This window comes from Thalassophryne amazonica, chromosome 14 (assembly GCF_902500255.1).
Source record: "Thalassophryne amazonica chromosome 14, fThaAma1.1, whole genome shotgun sequence".
NCBI classification, from domain to species: domain Eukaryota; kingdom Metazoa; phylum Chordata; class Actinopteri; order Batrachoidiformes; family Batrachoididae; genus Thalassophryne; species Thalassophryne amazonica.
Genome location: NC_047116.1, coordinates 32,140,111 through 32,159,138, shown reverse-complemented (window position 1 = coordinate 32,159,138; position 19,028 = coordinate 32,140,111). Strand labels below are relative to the sequence as shown.

Sequence of the window (19,028 nt, the reverse complement as noted above, 5' to 3'; positions counted from 1 at the left end):
TGTAAAACTGGATAAACTGCAGCTGACAGACTTTCTGGCATTTTTCTTAATAATAATAAAAGCCTCTTCAGGATGTTTTTTTTTTCCTGAAATATTACACGCTCAAATACATTTCAATTCATGTGTGACAATCCAAGATAAAATAGAATTTCAGTGAAAACATTTACTATATATTACTGCGTTAGTTAAAGCTAAGCAGGGATCTGTAATGTTAAGTCTTTTTTTTTTTACATTTCAGAGATAGAGTACAAAGAATGTGTTGGCAGTAGAAGACTTGGTGAAGGTATGCAGTCCAACCAGCTCTATTTAAAGACAAAGCTGTGGATGTGTAATGACATAAATGAGCTACATCCTGTCAAACCAAGTAATGTAATACCCATTCATTCATTTGCTAGACCTGTATACTCCAATCAAGGACCATGCAGGGAGCTTGAGCCTATCCCAGCAATGAGAATAATAGAGAGAATCGAACCTTTATTGTCATTATACATACATACATACATACATATATACATACATACAGTGAAATTTGTCCATTTAACCCATCCTAATTACAGGTACACACAATCACACCACTAGGAGCAGTGGGCAGCCACAGTCCAGCACCCAGGGACCAACTCCAGATGTAGACGCTGCCTTGGTCAGGGGCAGAGAAAGGACCAGACCCTAAATAAGCATATTTTGATTTTGATTGTGGGAGGAAACCGGAGTGTCCAGAGGAAACCCATTCAAACAACATGCAAACTCCATACATGAAGGATGAGATGGGAAGCGATCCCATGACCTTCTTGCTGAGAGGCAACAGTGCTAACCACTAAGCCGCCGTGCTGCTACATGTGTCACAATCAAAGATAAAATGGAATTTCAGTGAAAACATTTACTGTATATGGCAGCATGGTGGCCTAGTGACTGGCGTCCTGTTCAGGGTGTACCTTGCCTTGTGCCGTATGACTGCTGGAATAGGCTCAAACCCTCCCCATGACCCTTAATTGGAGTAAGCGGTTGAAGATGAGTGAGTGACATTTACTGTATATACCACTGAGTTAGTTAGAGCTAAGCAGGGCTATGTAATATTAACAGGTCTTTTTAAATTACAGAGACATAGAACAAAGAAGGTGTTGTCAGTGGAAGACTTGGTGAAGGTATGCAGTCCAACCAGTTCTAGTTAAAGACAAAGCTGGGGACACATAAATAAGCTATATCCTCTCAAAGTAGGGATATCAAGTAATATCCATTCATTTATTCATTCATTTTGTAGACGTGTTTACTCCAGTCAAGGATGATGGGGAGTGGGGGTGGCAACGTGGCTAGTCGCTTGGTAATTTTCTTAATAATAATAATAATAACAATTATAATAATAGTAATAATAATAATAATAATAATAATATGCGAACCCAAATTCAATGCAAAATTCTAACCAGGTTTGTTCTTATTAAATTTAAATTTAGTGACTTGTTCTTCTCCGTTTCATTCCTTTTAAAGTCTCATTATCAATAGATCGCCTCAGTAACAAAATTATTATTTATTACTATTCATGTTCTCAAAATTTCAGTCACGTGTGTTTATCCCTGTACATATAAATGTGTAAATATTACACCACTTGTATTTCTTGTGTCGAGTTAAAGACAGATGTTTGATCAATCGTATCTGGAACTTATGACTTTCAGATCAAAGACCAATTCATATTGATTAATATGATGTTCCTACTCATCTAATAAGTAAGTGGTACCCTGTTTTGAGGTGTTTAATTAAGTTTCATATTTAATTAAATAATGTTTTATCTTATATTTTGTCTACATTATTTTATGGTGTGCCTGTGTGGTGCAATTTCAATTTATTACATATTAATTTTTCAATACATATTTATGGTTGCGCTCATGTGAGGTACTTTCCATATTAAGAATATTAATATAATATTAACAAAATATTTAAATTTTGGACATTTTATGGTGTGCCGTGTGAGGAGCTTGGTGTGTTCACTTTTGTATCTTAACAGGGGTGATGTTAAGGCTAATTAAATTGTTTGGGGTTTTGCCGTGGGGGGGGGTTAGAGCTTATTTTTTCTGACCTATGCATAATATCAAACAGACTTAGGGTTTTTTGAAGTGGTCAAGACAAGAGTGAGTCTTTGAAGGAGGCAAGACAGAAAAAAAAAATATTTTGTTAATATTTTGCCTTTAACTCAACACAAGAAATACAACTGGTGTAATATTTACACATTTATTTACATACACTCAACAAAAATATAAATGCAACACTTTTGGTTTTGCTCCCATTTTGTATGAGATGAACTCAAAGATCTAAAACTTTTTCCACATACACAATATCACCATTTCCCTCAAATATTGTTCACAAACCAGTCTAAATCTGTGATAGTGAGCACTTCTCCTTTGCTGAGATAATCCATCCCACCTCACAGGTGTGCCATATCAAGATGCTGATTAGACACCATGATTAGTGCACAGGTGTGCCTTAGACTGTCCACAATAAAAGGTCACTCTGAAAGGTGCAGTTTTATCACACAGCACAATGCCACAGATGTTGCAAGATTTGAGGGAGCGTGCAATTGGCATGCTGACAGCAGGAATGTCAACCAGAGCTGTTGCTCGTGTATTGAATGTTCATTTCTCTACCATAAGCCGTCTCCAAAGGCGTTTCAGAGAATTTGGCAGTACATCCAACCAGCCTCACAACCGCAGACCACGTGTAACCACACCAGCCCAGGACCTCCACATCCAGCACGTTCACCTCCAAGATCGTCTGAGACCAGCCACTCGGACAGCTGCTGAAACAATCGGTTTGCATAACCAAAGAATTTCTGCAAAAACTGTCAGAAACCGTCTCAGGGAAGCTCATCTGCATGCTCGTCATCCTCATTGGGGTCTCGACCTGACTCCAGTTCGTCATTGTAACCGACTTGAGTGGGCAAATGCTCACATTCGCTGGTGTTTGGCACGTTGGAGAGGTGTTCTCTTCACGGATGAATCCCGGTTCACTCTGTCCAGGGCAGATGGCAGACAGCGTGTGGCGTCGTGTGGGTGAGCTGTTTTCTGATGTCAATGTTGTGGATCGAGTGGCCCATGGTGGCGGTGGGGTTATGGTATGGGCAGGCGTCTGTTATGGACGAAGAACACAAGTGCATTTTATTGATGGCATTTTGAATGCACAGAGATACCGTGACGAGATCCTGAGGCCCATTGTTGTGCCATACATCCAAGTACACAATTCTTGGAAGCTGAAAATGTCCCAGTTCTTGCATGGCCGGCATACTCACCGGACATGTCACCCATTGAGCATGTTTGGGATGCTCTGGACCGGCGTATACAACAGCGTGTACCAGTTCCTGCCAATATCCAGCAACTTCGCACAGCCATTGAAGAGGAGTGGACCAACATTCCACAGGCCACAATTGACAACCTGATCAACTCTATGCGAAGGAGATGTGTTGCACTGCATGAGGCAAATGATGGTCACACCAGATACTGACTGGTATCCCCCCCAATAAAACAAAACTGCACCTTTCAGAGTGGCCTTTTATTGTGGGCAGTCTAAGGCACACCTGTGCACTAATCATGGTGTCTAATCAGCATCTTGGTATGGCACAACTGTGAGGTGGGATGGATTATCTCAGCAAAGGAGAAGTGCTCACTATCACAGATTTAGACTGTTTTGTGAACAATATTTGATGGAAATGGTGATATTGTGTATGTGGAAAAAGTTTTAGATCTTTGAGTTCATCTCATACAAAATGGGAGCAAAACCAAAAGTGTTGCGTTTATATTTTTGTATGTACAGGGATAAACACACGTGACTGAGATTTTGAGAACATGATTACTAATAAATAATTTTATTACTGAGGCGAGGTGTTGATAATGAGATGTTAAAAGAAATGAAACAGATAAGAACAAGGCACTAAATATAAATTTAATAAAAACCTGATTAGAATTTTGCATTAAATTTGGGTTCACAAATTATTATTATTAAGAAAATTACCAAACGACTAGCCACTTTGCATCATTAACAATAAAGACCGTCAGAACACTTGAATGGTTCACCGCTGGATCAGGTAAAGGTCCGGTCCAATTTCCTGATGGGCCTTAATGGCCTTCTTTTGTCTGCATCAGTGTTAACTACCGGTTTCCCAGGTGACCACCGGCTGGAGCCAGCTTGTTTTGCCAGCAGGACCAAATGATGGTTCGGGGGCCTGTAGAAGTTGGTTCCGATCAACACACGGATGAAGGCTTTGGTGTTTATTCTCAAAATAAGCTCTAGCAGCTTCAAAACATGTAGAAGATCGATTTAAAGTCTTTGTATAAATTTAGCAAGCGTTCAACCTTGGCAAAAAAAGTTGTGGAAAAAAATAAAGTTAACAAAAAGCATCGAGCAGAAAATTCAGAGACTCACAAATTTGCTCTTAATCTGAAAAATTCAGCTAGTAAAATGTTTTTAAAATGCAGAAATCTTGACTGAAGCCTTAAAAGTTATTAAGACTGGCACATGAAAGTTACGGAACAAAAGGAAACACCAAGAAACAATGAAACTAAAAGCCATGAGGTAGGAAAAAATGGCAAGAGGAAAAAAGAAAAGGAAGCTTAAGGTGGCTGAGGAATAAAAGGCGTAAGAGCTAACGAGCAAAATGGCAGAAGAGAGAAAGGTGTAAGAGATGATTTTGTTGTTTCAGGGTCCTTATAAAGCGGGCTGCGCCTGGTCATAAGCTCTGCCCATTTGGCTGTTTCTTTCCCAAAGAAATTTATGTGAAAAACACATCAGATGCAATGAAGGACATACACCTTCTTTTCTTCTTTAACTAACACAATATAAGTGTCCACAGCGCAAGGTGGTCATTTTATGACCTTTTGATTCTTTGTGGTGTGGCTGGTGGACCTGGTCTGCTTTACTGATAAGACCTGAGCAACAATGTTTTGAAGGCCCCTTCTGGAGATGTGAGAGGCCATAAATTGATCACAGAGTGCTTGGGAGTTGATATTTAATGCCACCAATTCAACAAAGGTCTTTCTGATGAAGGGGGACTGTTCGTTTCAGGACCTGGCCATCCTCTGACTATAGACAGATTTCATTAAACTGTCTAATAAATTCAGACTGAACTGGGTTTAACCAATTCTGGTTTTGGAAGAACCTTTGGAGTATAAAAGTGTTTGATGAAGACTGGTCACTTTTGTGAGAACGTGGGGGGGGTTTCCTGTGGCTACCCCAGGTCAACTGATATCATAGTCCTTCAGTTTAAGAGACTCTGGCCTTTGGAAGGTCTGGAGAGACAGTTCTTTTAAAAAGGAGAACATTAATGTAGTCTTGATTATGTAAAGATATGTCTGTGGCCAGGTTCGCTAAACACCGGATGCCCTTCCTGATGCAACTCTACATTACATGAAGAATGGTCCAGGGTGCTCCTGAACCAGGAGCCAACAAGCGTACTAAAAGCTTGGCCGCCACACTACCCACTGTTCAGTGTCTGTTCAGTCTCTTTTTTGGCCCATTTTGCCCAACATAAAGATGCTGCCTAATAATTATGCACACCTCGATATGGGGTGTGAATCACTTTAGGCCTCACCTCCTCATCATTACACAAATACATATTACAGGAGGACGCTTTAATCCAATAAGCATTCAGGTTTGTACAGCCTGGAGTTGGAAAATATGTGTAGAAATGAAATGCAGAAATTGCTTAATAATTGTGCACACAGTGTTCACTCATCTAAACCCCATGGGGTACGTATGATGTAAGCATCAAGTGCAAATTATGCATTGTTACTGAGAGGGTGTTCACAAGAAAGCATCGACACACAGAGAAAGACAGACGTAACCATGACAATAAAACATCTCACATATCATAACGGAAGGACATAGGACAAAAAATAAAATAAATAAAGCTTTGTTGAAAACACTTTCCTGGAATACACTTACCTGCCCACAGTCTTTACATGCAAAGAAACCATTGGTCTCATAATCCAAGCCTCTATCTCGAAGAGAAGTGTTTTCTCTCCGAATGAAAAGTTCACTGTAAAAGAAAAAGCTGATGTTATGTTTAAGCCATTGTCTACAATAAAAAAGACACATGAATGTAAACACTGTGGCTAACATACACAAAATGTGTTGGAAAGTGCAATAAGTGCCAGTTCTTAATTGTAATTTACGATACCTAAACTCTGTGGAAACATTGACTCTATGCATGCTTTCGATGATTTGGACGTCTTCACCGCTGCAGACATATTTGCTGCAGCCTCGGCACCGAAACTCCACTTCAGATGGGCTTGCGTTCTTTATGCTTTTCTGCTTCATCTTCATCTTTTTCACTCTGTCCTCCATTACAGCCTGATACTGATACTCCTTGATCTGATGGAACAAAAAACCACACTGAAAACAGTCTTAGGGCATCCTGGGTTTACCTTTAAGGGATGTCAAAGACACTTTAAAGCATACCCGTTTGTTGTAATTGTCATGATTTAAACTCATGATCTTATGAATGGCTTTGTGCATCATGTTCTTGCGGTACTCGTTGACGCTTTCTTTTTCAGCCACTCCGGATCCCTGCACGTCCACCACAGTGTAACTGCTGTTCTCAGCTCGTCCTCGGCCTTCAGCCTAAAAGGCAACAGAATAGAATAGAGCCTATATTGTCAATGTACATATATGCGAGGTCTGTTAGAAAAGTATCCGACCTTTTTATTTGTTTCAAAAACCATATGGATTTGAATCACGTATGATTGCATCAGCCAAGCTTGAACCTTCGTGCACATGCGTGAGTTTTTTCACGCCTGACGGTTGCGTCATTCGCCTGTGAGCAGGCTTTGAGTGAGGTGTGGTCCACCTCTCTCATCTATTTTTTATTGCGAATAAATGTCTGAACGATTTGGAGCTTTGCTGCATCAATTTTTTTCCAGAAACTCTGAGAGACTTCCAGGTGGACACCATTCGGAAAATTAATATGGCTTTCGGGGACGATTTTATGGGGATTACACAGATTAAGGAGTGATCCAGATGGTTTAAAGACCGCCCACAACTGCTGAGAGCGCGGCGCGCTCCCAGCCCCCATTGACAGGCTGACACCCCGCTGGAACAACCAGATCATTTCCAACGTGAAGGCTTTGTTGATCCGGGACCTCGTCTGACTTTCACAAAAAGGCTGAAGATGTGGACATCAGCACCTTTTCGGTACATTCCACCGTTACAGGAGTTTTTTTCATGGAAAGAAAAGCGGAGGGACGCGCCACGGAGCCGTTCATTACGCGGGACAAAACCACCTCAGTGTTGGTCTCACAGGATGGCTTAAAGGTGGATTTCAGATGGATTCCGGTTGCTTTTCAGTCGTGTGATTATCCGATTGTGATTGTGCATGAGCTGGACCTGCCCCAACATGTCCTGGAAGGCTTCATCATGGCGTTGCTTTGCGCCATGCAGCTCCACCGCAACGCATGGAATTCCTCCGCACGTCTGTCTCAATGTGCCGAAAAAATGCTGATGTCCACTCTTTTCACAACTTCTGTGCTAGTCAGACGACATACCGGATCAAGACAGCGTCCAGTTTAGAAATGAATGGCACATTCCACTGTTACAGGAGTTTTTGTCATGGAAAGAGGAGCGGAGGGACGCGCCACGGAACCGTTCATTACGCGGGACAAAACCACCAGGGTAGCTTGGGTCTCCGTTAGAAGTAGTGTGAGAAGTTTGGTCTTCCGTGGGGAGCTTGGAGTAGAGCTGCTGCTACTTCGCATTGAAAGGAGCCAGCTGAGGTGGTTCGTACATCTGTTAAGGATACCACCTGGATGCCTCTCTATGGAGGTTTTCCAGGCACGTCCATCTGGGAGAAGACCACAGGGAAGACCCAGGACTAGTTTGAGAGTTTATATCTCCTGGGAACACCTCAGGATCCCCCAGTCAGAGGTGGTCAATGTGGCCCAGGAAAGGGAGGTCTGGGATCTCTTGCTGGAGCTGTTGCCGTGCGACCCGATCCCGGATAAGTGGTTCAAGATGACTGAGTATTACTTCTATTGTGTCATTTGATTTTTAAATGGACCACAATGAAAAGTGTTTTCACTTTCTTGTGTCATCCATGTATTTTTAAAACGTACTAACAATTATATTACATACTTACATTAAACTAATAAAATCACGCACTCATGCACACATACACATACACAGAGGCCACTTCATTTTTAACAAATAGATTTACCTAATATTCGTAGGTTCTCCAAAACTATTCGGCCTATCAGTGTTCCATTTTGGGGCTGTTCATCCTTGACCCAAAATGCATAAGCATGCCAAACAGCAAATGTCAGCTGTGCTTTGTCTGTTCCTGATCAAATTTAAATATACGCACAGCTGCTGTAAGCAGGTGGTTTTAATTTGACAAACAAAGACAGTGGCTGAAGACATTAAATCCACTAAGTAGTTCACTCATGGTACCAACATGAAACTTAAGTCACTCATGGTAAGAGCAACATTAGACTTATCTAAACTGACTAAACCAACTGAGGTACAAAAACACAATAAATCAGTATCACTAACAACACTGTTAGCGTGAACCACAATAACAACATTTAAAACCTCAAAACCCCAAACTGCCATGGTGCATTGCAGCACAGCATCCATTGTTTATTGGTTAAATGTTGTTGTCCATTCAGCTGCTGCCATTTGTTCGGGGTTGCCACAGCGGATTCAGCCAGATCTGCATTGGTATTTGGCACAAGTTTTATGCCGGATGCTCTTCCTGATGCAACTCCAGTTTTACCTGGAGAAACACGCACAGCCCATGGTGTTCTGAAGAGGTCTCCCATCCAAGTACTAGCCAGGTCTCTCACGTCTTAGCTTCTGAGATCTGATGGAATCAGGCTAACACAGAGCAGATTGGCTGCATTTATTGGTTAAATAAAATTGCTAATTTCTCCAAAGGCATTTGTCCTATCAACTTTCTGTTTTTGCATAGTTCATCCTTGACCCAGAATATATAAGCATGCCAAACAGCAAATGTCAGCTCTCCCTGGTTTTTGCATGATTGAAGCCACACACATGCACATATAGGCCACTTGGCTATTATAATATCAATGAGGATTGTAAGAGTTCATGGATAGGATGTTCGCCAAACAGTGATGCTGAATACATAGATTTTAAATCAGTACAGAATGATGTCTTATGAGTAGATGTCTTTTGCGAAAAATCAAACAAACTTAAAATTGACAAAATACTGAAGGCGGGTTGGGCTGACAAGTAAAAAAACAGAATGAGCTGTAGGGCTCAGGAACCTCATCCAACGTGAATGACAAGAGCTGTAATCAAATTCAGAAACATATAATGAAAAAGAAAGTTTAAATTTACACTCTGTCACACCGTTAGGTAGAGAGAAGAACCCTCATGTCCGACAACACAGCTCTCTGCCTCACTTGATTAATGCTGCCATGCAAAGGTTTTGACAAAGGGAGCAAATACAATGTTAAGAATCAGAGTTTTATCCATTTTTTTAATGACACCTTGGCATTATCAGCGCTGAATCTGGCGTGAAAAGAGTTATTGAGGAGTTTTTAAACAGCGCAAATGATGAGAGAGTGATTCACAGGAAAAACAGACCTGTGCAGCGCACACGCGGAGGTGAAATCACCCGATTGTCTGTCTTTTATTGTTTTTATTAGTTTTTAACAAGTCAAAATTTGTTGCCTTGATCTCAGACTTCATGCCTGACAGCTTTTACTGAAAGCTGTCCAGTGGCGTAGCAACCTCAGCACGGGCCCCAGTGCAAGATATATTGACGGGCACTACACGCATGTTACTAGTTATTAGGCCTACACACACAGTCCGCATGCATGTGCCCACCCACACTATGAGGTCTATATAGATTTTTACCAACAGTGGGTTGGATTTTACAATCAAATAAATGACTTGGGTCATTGTATTAGAAATGTATAAAGACGTTAAAAATCTAGATTTAACACCCCAGTTTTGAATCGCATATGCACAATAGTCTCCAGCCAACATGCTTCATCATGGCATCAGACAGCAGGGGAGGAGTTGTCTAATTCATGGCGGTGCTGAAATGACTACAAAATCATTTTTCTTGCAAAGTCAAGAGTGCATCCCGACATGATGAGCCTTCGACACATACCAGTGTACGGCATACGCGGGCCATAAGTTGTATGTAAGTTAAGCGACTGTTGACACACCTTACTTGTAAGTTACACCGTAAAACCACCAGTGTTAAATTAACACTGACAGTGTCTGTGTGGACCCATATAGACACTGTCAGTGTTATTTAACACTGATGATTTTACAGTGTACTCATAAGTTGAAATACATCAAGATAATGTCTAGCGTACCCAAAACTTATTTCTAACCTATGAGTAACTTGCTTTGAACTTTTGTGTAAATTATATCAATCTTATCCACAATGCATACTGATGTATGTAGATGTATTTTATATGTTCTGGACAACCACAGAACCTACTGAATGTGTCAGCTACTCTATAATGGCATATTGGCAGCATTTTGGATACATCAGCATATGCTGGCTAAATCGTCATGGTGTAACAGCTCAGTAGCCTATTCGATGTAGCCAAGCATATTCGCCAAATTTTTCATTAAGTTAGCATACACTGTCTAAATCGTCAAGGTGCGACAGGCCCATAAGGAAAACACTGCTAATGCACGACAGGCTGTGAACAATTCAACTGTCACTCAATACACTAGCCCAGTGTTTTTGGGTATCTTGCAGGTTGTATGTGTGTGTGTGTGTGTTCCCTCTCCAGAAAACCTCTCACTTCTCCATGTGCTAATGCCTAAAGGCGTCAACAAGTGATACTCTGATTAGTTAATCTTGTGTTATGTCCACAACATGCCCATGATGTCATATAATCCAGTGTGTTGGTTTGCACTGTTATTTCCTGTTGTGTGTTGGTGGACAAGCTGCAGACCCACCTGTGTCATGTGTTATGTGCATCATTAAGGTAAAGCCCTTGATAATGTCATCACTTACCTGAATCATAGCAGTCTCATTGGTCACAAGGCCGTATCGAATAACAAAGTTGCACGCAGGTATGTCCAAACCTTCTTCGGCTACTGTAGTAGCAATCAGCACGTTGATTTCCCCATGGTGAAATTTATTCAGCACTTCCTTTTGCTCTGTCTGAGTAATGCAAATGTGCAAACATGACTGTCGTAAAATACTGGCTGTCAGCCATCTAAGGTTAAAATAACTTGAGTTTTGTAGACGTATACTTACAGATGTCATTGGTTTGACGCCACTCTGGTCTCCTGCTCCAATGAAGAATGAAGCTTTCACTCCAATGTCTGCAAACTTTGAGTTATCTTGAATCCACTGACTCAAAGCAATGGCACTGCGCCGTGTCTTGGTGAAAATGATCCCCCTAGCTTCCTCCCTGGAGCTGAACTCATACAGAATCTTTGCTCTTAGCTCTGACAGGCTTTTATTTTCATGCTCAGGGTTTTCCGCAAGCTTCAGCAGCTCTTCTTTCTTATCTGCAGATCACAGAGTAAATTTCAAAGATCTGATTAAAAACGTTACAGGTCATTTTCTATATTAAAATGGCACAGAGCATGTACTTTCTTTTTATATTGGTGGTAACATTGCAGACTGAAGCCAGTTTAAGTGTTGCCAGGTCAATTTATTTTTGGTAAATTTGTTTTATTTTTAATATTTTTTATTTTTAAGAATTCATTCATTTTCAGCCGCTTATCCGGATCTGGGTTGTGGTGGCAGCAGTCCAAGCAGCCCATCCAACACTTCCCTATCTTCGGCCAAGTCCTGTAACTATTCCTGGGGGATCTCAAGGCAAACCCAAGCCAGCTGGGAAACATAATCTCTCCATTGTGTCCTGGGTCTTCCCCGGGGCCTCCTCTCAGTTGGACCTGCCTGGAAGATCACCTTACGGATATGACCAGGGAGCATCTTCACCAGATGCCCGAACCACTTTAACTGGCGCCTTTTGATGCAAAGAAACAGCAACTTTACTCAAAGTCCCTCACGGAGAGTCAACCTTCACACCCTGTCCAGGAGTGTAAGCCAAGATACCCAAAGCAGGAATCTCATTTCTGCTGCTTCTATCCATGATCTTAGTCTTTCAGTCATTACCCAAAGTTCACGACCACAGGTGAGGATACCAGCATAAATCAACTGGTAAATTGAGAGCCTGTTCGACAAGGAGCAGGCCTGGCGGAGTCCAACTCCCACCAGAAACAGGTCTGATGTAGTGCAGAGAATGCGGACATAGCTCCTACCATGGTCATATAGAGATCAGATTGCAGTGAATCCGGTACCCCATACTCCCACAGCACCCCCCACAGGATACCCAGAGGGACCTGGTCATACGCCTTTTCCTTTTCTTGTAATGTGGGCTGTACTATAGTGCCTCCTAAATACAGTGTATAGATGTCTGTGGATAATGATGTCAGAAGGAGAATGGGAGAATGTAAGGCATTTTTGTGAAATACTTTGAGCATCTGCATCAGATGGAAAAGTGCTCTTGAAATCACTTCTGATTTTGGGGAAGATTTTCCAGACAGATGCCCTCCCTGATGCTGGAGAGAAGAGCAGAAGGACTTTGACAGGAAAGTGTGGGATGAGCTGCTTGGTTTACTGCTACCGTGACCCGGACTTAGATACGCAGCAAAATAAATGAACTGTGCCAACTATGGATACTTGTGACCTGGCAACACTGAGAATTGGCCAGTTTCACCATTACAGTACCTCTGAACAAGTTGAAGAGAAATCTCTCAGTGTCTGTGATTTGTATGGCCTCTTCATCGTTTGGGGATGCTTTTTTCTTCATCTCTTCCTCATGATATTTGTTGAGGAAACTGAAGGCGTCACTCATGCGAATGGTGTCATGTAGCAGTAGGCCCTCATTGTACTGTCGAAGATGCTCTGCGCAAACCCTCACCTTCTGATTTTCTTCTTTTGCAGCTGGAATGCAGTTAAAAAACAAACAAACAAACAAACAAAAAAACCTTCTTAGAGTTTTACCAGATTGCCATTTGTTGGGAGGAAGGCTCACAGGCCTGAAAGTGAGGTTAACATCTAAACATTTGCTCACCGTTTCGCTCTTCTTGAATCACCCACTGCTCATAGTTCTGAGAGCCGAGGTCAGAGGTGGGGTTCAGCTCAGCGTGAACATGAATAGCATCCATGATTGTCTTGATTACATCCCCAAAGGGATCCTGACAAACACACACACACACACACACACACACACACACACACACACACACACACACACACACACACACACACACACACACACACACACACACACACACAGATCTGAATAACAATCTATGATAACAAAGGAAAATCTGTTTCTCTGTTAATCAAATGTACCTGCTTTCTGTATTCAACAAGTGCAATTGTTTTGTACGGTTCCCTTTTCTCATCTCCAAGGCCCCATGACATGATTTTGTAAGCGTCCAAATTTGCACAAATCTGCCAAAAGTCAAACAAAGGCTTAAAGTGTTAAAACGAATGCCACATCTCTGAGGAACATACTCTATTTGTACTACAAACACAATCACCACGCCCAACGCAGAGATGAAGCCAAAAGCCTGTTTCCAATCTTCTGACTGAGTGCCAGGAATGTTGACAGCGTGGAACTTTAAATGTAGCTGGATGAGCAGAATGTTAGGCCGAGTCACACTGACGCATAGAGCAAATGGATTAATTACATATTTAAATATTTTGTCCGTTGGCAAATTCGTCAGTCTCACGTGGAGTTGGAGCACTAATGGACAGATGACACTGCATTTCCATGGCGTTCTGCGCTGAGCAGAAGGATTTTCCCGGTTTACAGACAAATATACTGCACTGAGTTTAGCGCGCTGAAAGCATAATTTTCCCTCACTTGAACAGCTCCGCTGCATCTCCTCACTAAGAGAGAGATAGACAGAGAGAGTAAGCGCTGTCTATTTCTCCAAGACATGGAGCTGCATTTACTATATCGGTTCATTCTCTGCTTGTGCTTTTCTTTTGACCAATCAGAACACCAGAATGAACCATCAGACAGCTGCAGGAAAAATAAAAGACATGCAGAGGACAAAAAAGCAAAGCAATGGTCCACTAGTGGACCGCCTGACCGCTGCTCAAAGTTTTGAACACACACAAAACTTTCTGACAAACTTGGTGGACCTAAGTTGACAAGGCATGCATTTTGTGGGAAAAAGACTTCTGTCGAAAAACAAAAAGAACACGAACATATAGAATGTGTTCCTCATACGGTTCATTAATCCATCACAGTGTGACTGGGGCTTTAGAAAGCTGAAGCTAGAACATTGAATTTGGTAGAAAAGCTTGCTATATACTGTTTTTATGTGGCAAGACAGCACTACAGTACATCCTGCCTTTGTGAGTCTTGGATTGGACATCTTCCAAACTGACAGGTTTATAAAATGGGGGCTTCCCGGTTCTATCAAATGAAATAAAAATATCCAACTCTTTCACCAAAAAAGGCACTACATCATTATTGTGATACGTGCACCATTCTGACACACACACACACACACACACACACACACACACACACACACACACACACACACACACACACACACACACACACACACACACACACGCAAGCACACGTGATTCAAATCCATCAGGTTTTTGAAAAAAATAAAAAGGTCGGATACTTTTCTAACAGACCTTGTATTTCAGTGGCAGTGGATATTGCACATAAACAAATATTGCACTCATTTCAAGTGTGGCATGTGAACTGGCTATTTGGTTCCAGTGGCATTCATACTGTAGCTCTAACAGTGGTTGGGTAGAAACTGTTTGTCAATCTACTTGTGCATGTACTATTTGTACTTGTACCACACACACACACACACACACACACACACACACACACACACACACACACACACACACACACACACACACACACACACACACACACACACACACACACACACACACGTGTCCAAACCGTCAAACACTGTGTGAATTATAACCCTCAGAAACCACATTTTGTGGTGTTTTTAGACTATGTGTTTGTTGTGTGCATTAAATTTTGTTCAACTCCTTTAAACAGGTTTGGGTGGAAAGATGAGAATACGTAGTTACCCGTAGAATGTAATCTTCTGCTTTCGCCAATACAGTGGCTTTACCAACACCCGGTGAGGCGGTCAGACCCAGTATTTGAGGTAGGGGTATGGTTTCCTTCTGCTCCTTCTTCAGCTTTTCGTTCTTGAGCTTCTGCTTCAGGTAGCGCATCATGATCTGGTTGTAAACCTCGCCCTTTTGAGTGTGGTGACACTCGTCTATTATAATCAGGGACAGATCTGCAGCAGCAGAAGACAGGACCAACTTTATCCCTTTTAAATGATGCAAAGTAGGTAGATAATATGACTGATACATGCACACAGATTCACATATTTGGTGAATCAGTGTATATAGTTACATTTTACAATTAAGTATCAAGAACTGTGTTCCTGCTGCGTCACGTGCACAAAACCGTTGCAGCAGGTTTGTTCACGCCTGCCGTCGGCTTGATGTTTTCGTTGTTTGCTCATACGAGCTGTTCCGTGGTGAATCACCCTGATTTCTACTATGTGTGAAGGGGACCTAAGCATTGGGCTTGAGACCAGAGGATCCTTGGTTCAAATCCCAGCCTGACCAGAAAATGACTAAGGGCCCTTGGGCAAGGTCCTTAATCCCTAAGTTGCTCCTGGTGTGTAGTAAGCGCCTTGTATGGCAGCACCCTGACATCAGGGTGAATGTGAGGCATTATTGTAAAGCGCTTTGAGCGTCTGATGCAGATGGGAAAGCGCTATATAAATGCAGTCCATTTACCATTTTAATTTGACTGCTCTTGACCATGAACATGTAGAGTCGACCAGGGTTCGATTCCTGCTTATGCTACCTGTCTGTATCCCTGGACAAGACACTTCATCTGCAGTGGCTGAGGAAGTAACTTGCGCTGTAGGAGAAAAATGATCGTGGGAAGTCACAGATTTACATCTGCTTCATGCTACAGAACCCGGGGATAAGCATAGACACCAATGGGTTTCAGTGTCTATACAGGACTTTCTTTGTCATGTACAGAAAAGGCAACTGTTAGCATATTGGCACCTGAAGAATGTATATTTGTTACATTTCAAAGCAGAGACCTCATCCAAGAGAAGGGGTTGTCTTGCCATAATTTCTGTTTCTTAAAAAAGGTGATTGGAAATGGTAGCATCTTTCTGTGAGAGGTCCTCCCACACAAAACAACACTTCAGTAGGAATGGCAGGAACATGTTTGTCTGGCAGTTTAAGCCAGACAAACATATGCCGCAAACTGTCTCCTTTAAAAATAACTTTCAACTGGCCTTAACGAGTATGTCACAACATTTTCAGCAAGGTAAACGCCAAGTATTCACGTTGACAAATGCTCCCTGAGAGGATCAGCGCGTGTCCAGTGGCAGCTTGATGATCTACGGGTGATGCAGGCTCTCATGTGAATTTGATCAGCCACACACTAATGGCTAAAACAGATTTGTGGGATGGAGTGGGAGGCAGGGGGAAGGAATGCTGCCAGGCGTTTAAACAAACAGCATATGTTCCACTGAGATGGCTATTCCACCTTGGACTGGTGTGTGCCAACAACACGCCACAGCAGAGCCAGACGACTTTGACAAGAATCTGTCAGGCATTAACAGGAGAGATGCTATAACTCCTCTGGGTGCTCTTTGATGCCAAAAACTGTCAGTATAGGTCTGAGCGGACCCCAGTCTTCTTATTTTACGTGGCATCGTATGATCAGGTTTGTTTAAGCCAAAGAAAATCATCCAGCTAAGAAGAAAAAAAAAACTGTTACACTGTGGTGTGCACCATCATACCTTTGAGGTCAACCCCTTCGTCTTCTCCTTTGTTAGACCTCTCCAGGTAGTTCTCCAGAATCTTGGCAGTGCAAATAATGACATCATTTTTCTTCACAACCTCAGTAAAAGAGATTTTGAGCTGGGAGTCTCCACTGACTCGCTCCACTTTATATTTGTGCTTCAGAAATTTCCCGAACTCTGTCCTATAATGTTGGTCAACCAGAGGCACCTGAAAAACATTATTGTTACTTTTAATGGCATTTCCAGAAAAAGTCAAGATTCAGCAAACAACTTAGAAGAAGTAACAACTGTATTAGTGCAGCAAATAACTGAAACAATCGTGCAAATGGTGATACAAGCACCAAGGTTGGCACAAATACTCCTTAGACATTACTCTTTTGAACAAACCGACTGGCCACTTGAATTTTCAGTAGGTGGCCAGGTAGGGGTCAATTGAAGAATTATACAGGGGTCAAAATAAAAAATGCTGAAATCATTTTGAAAACTACACCACGTTATTTGTGTGATCACAAAGATTCCAAAAAGGTATAGATTGGGCTATCTATGACTGAATGATCAGGAGTTATGGGGTAAAAACAGCAAAAATGGTGACAAAGGTCAGTTTCAGTTTGTACAGGGGCCAAAGTTAAAGTTGCTCCAATTTTGGTAAAGAATTATGCAAATTATTAGTTGAGGTAACAGGGTTTTAAAAAGGAATAGTTTGCACCATGTATCATGCTTAGTTATCATGTTACAGGGTAACATATGTCACATGTCAGAGAATCCAATGGACGTTGACCTTGTTTGACCTTTACTTTGGAGACCAAACATTCAACACAATCAAAACTATTCCATTTATTAATCCTATTAGCTCAACCAATAATTTGTATCACTTTTTACCAAAATTAGAGCAACTTTAACTTTTGACCCCTGTACAAACTGACACTGACCTTAGTCACCATTTTTGCTGTTTTACCCCATAACGTCTGATCATTCAGGTATAGATAGTCAAAACTATACCTTTTTGGAATCTTTACGATCAGACAAATAATGTGGTGTACTTTTCAAAATGATTTCAGCATTTTTAATTTCAACCCCTGTGTAATTCTTCAATTGACCCCTACCTGGCCGCCTATTGAAAATTCAAGTGGCCAGTCGGTTTGTTCAAAAGAATAATGTCTAAGGAGTATTTGTGCCAACTTTGGTGCTTGTATCACCATTTGCACGATTTTGCTCTAAATATTCTCTTAGCCGCTGCACTATATGGCCTGTGTACTGTTGAGTTTTCGATGTGCACTAACCAGGGTTGGGAGGGATACTTTAAAAATGTATTCCAATACAGTTACTAGTTACCTGTTGAAAAATGTAGTCAGTAACGTAATCCAAGTACCATAATATTAAAGTAATGTAATTTGATTACTTTCAATTACTTCTGGATCAAATATGCTAATACAGACAAAAGAAACTAAATGTAAATAGTCTTGACCACATAGTACAGTTTATTAAGCAAAAATAAAACTATTTCTTTTACATGGCATGCTCTGTTTTAGTTCACATTATGAATTAAGAGCACCCACAATATTGTTTTAAACACACCCAGTGTTCACCTGCTAAATTTTCAACAAAAAACGCCAAACAAATGAAAGATAATGAAAACTCGGGCGGTGTGTGGATGAATTTGTAATTAAAAGTGGCTTGCAGGACAATATACAAAACAAAAAAAAGTCTGCTACTTGTTCAGTAAACATAAAATTATCTTACTTTAGTCTTTCACATGGCATTTGCACCATGTTTAACATATCAGTCCACTTATTGAACTTTCAAAATAAGAACAAAAGCATAATGAAAACCATTAAGTAAATACTGTCAGTAAGGAGGCGTGGACGCCATTTTAATTCCGGGCAAGTTAGTCATTTGTGTGCATAGAAGTTCAAGAAACAGGTGGAATATGCCGGAAAGCTGCGCATGTTGGCAAAGCCACAAAGGGAGGAACAAGGGAGACAATATTTCCTTCCATAAGTAAGTGGTTTTGGTTCTTCTTGTCACTTTGTACGTGATATTTGGATGATAAACAGCTGTATGTCTCCTGCCATGTCGCCCGATGACACAGACCATTAACTCTTCACTTATTTCTAGTTGATATTTTCCACTGCCAGACCAATGTCTAGTTAAAATACTTGTTGTTAGTGATTAAAATTGTTCGACAAGACTGG

The 19,028-nt window shown here is 41.3% G+C and overlaps 1 protein-coding gene across 1 annotated transcript in view; it reads right to left on the bottom strand.

The window, feature by feature from the left end:
* Positions 1 to 19,028, bottom strand: part of LOC117524672 (interferon-induced helicase C domain-containing protein 1-like) — a 35,036-nt gene that overhangs the window by 5,676 nt on the left and 10,332 nt on the right. The window contains exons 4-13 of the mRNA XM_034186486.1: positions 16,834 to 17,044; positions 15,077 to 15,294; positions 13,340 to 13,441; positions 13,056 to 13,179; positions 12,710 to 12,925; positions 11,225 to 11,481; positions 10,979 to 11,128; positions 6,439 to 6,600; positions 6,158 to 6,351; positions 5,923 to 6,016 (exon numbers count right to left, since the gene is read on the bottom strand). Of these exons, the coding sequence (XP_034042377.1) occupies positions 5,923 to 6,016; positions 6,158 to 6,351; positions 6,439 to 6,600; positions 10,979 to 11,128; positions 11,225 to 11,481; positions 12,710 to 12,925; positions 13,056 to 13,179; positions 13,340 to 13,441; positions 15,077 to 15,294; positions 16,834 to 17,044 (1,728 nt within the window). The remainder of the gene's footprint in view (positions 1 to 5,922; positions 6,017 to 6,157; positions 6,352 to 6,438; positions 6,601 to 10,978; positions 11,129 to 11,224; positions 11,482 to 12,709; positions 12,926 to 13,055; positions 13,180 to 13,339; positions 13,442 to 15,076; positions 15,295 to 16,833; positions 17,045 to 19,028) is intronic.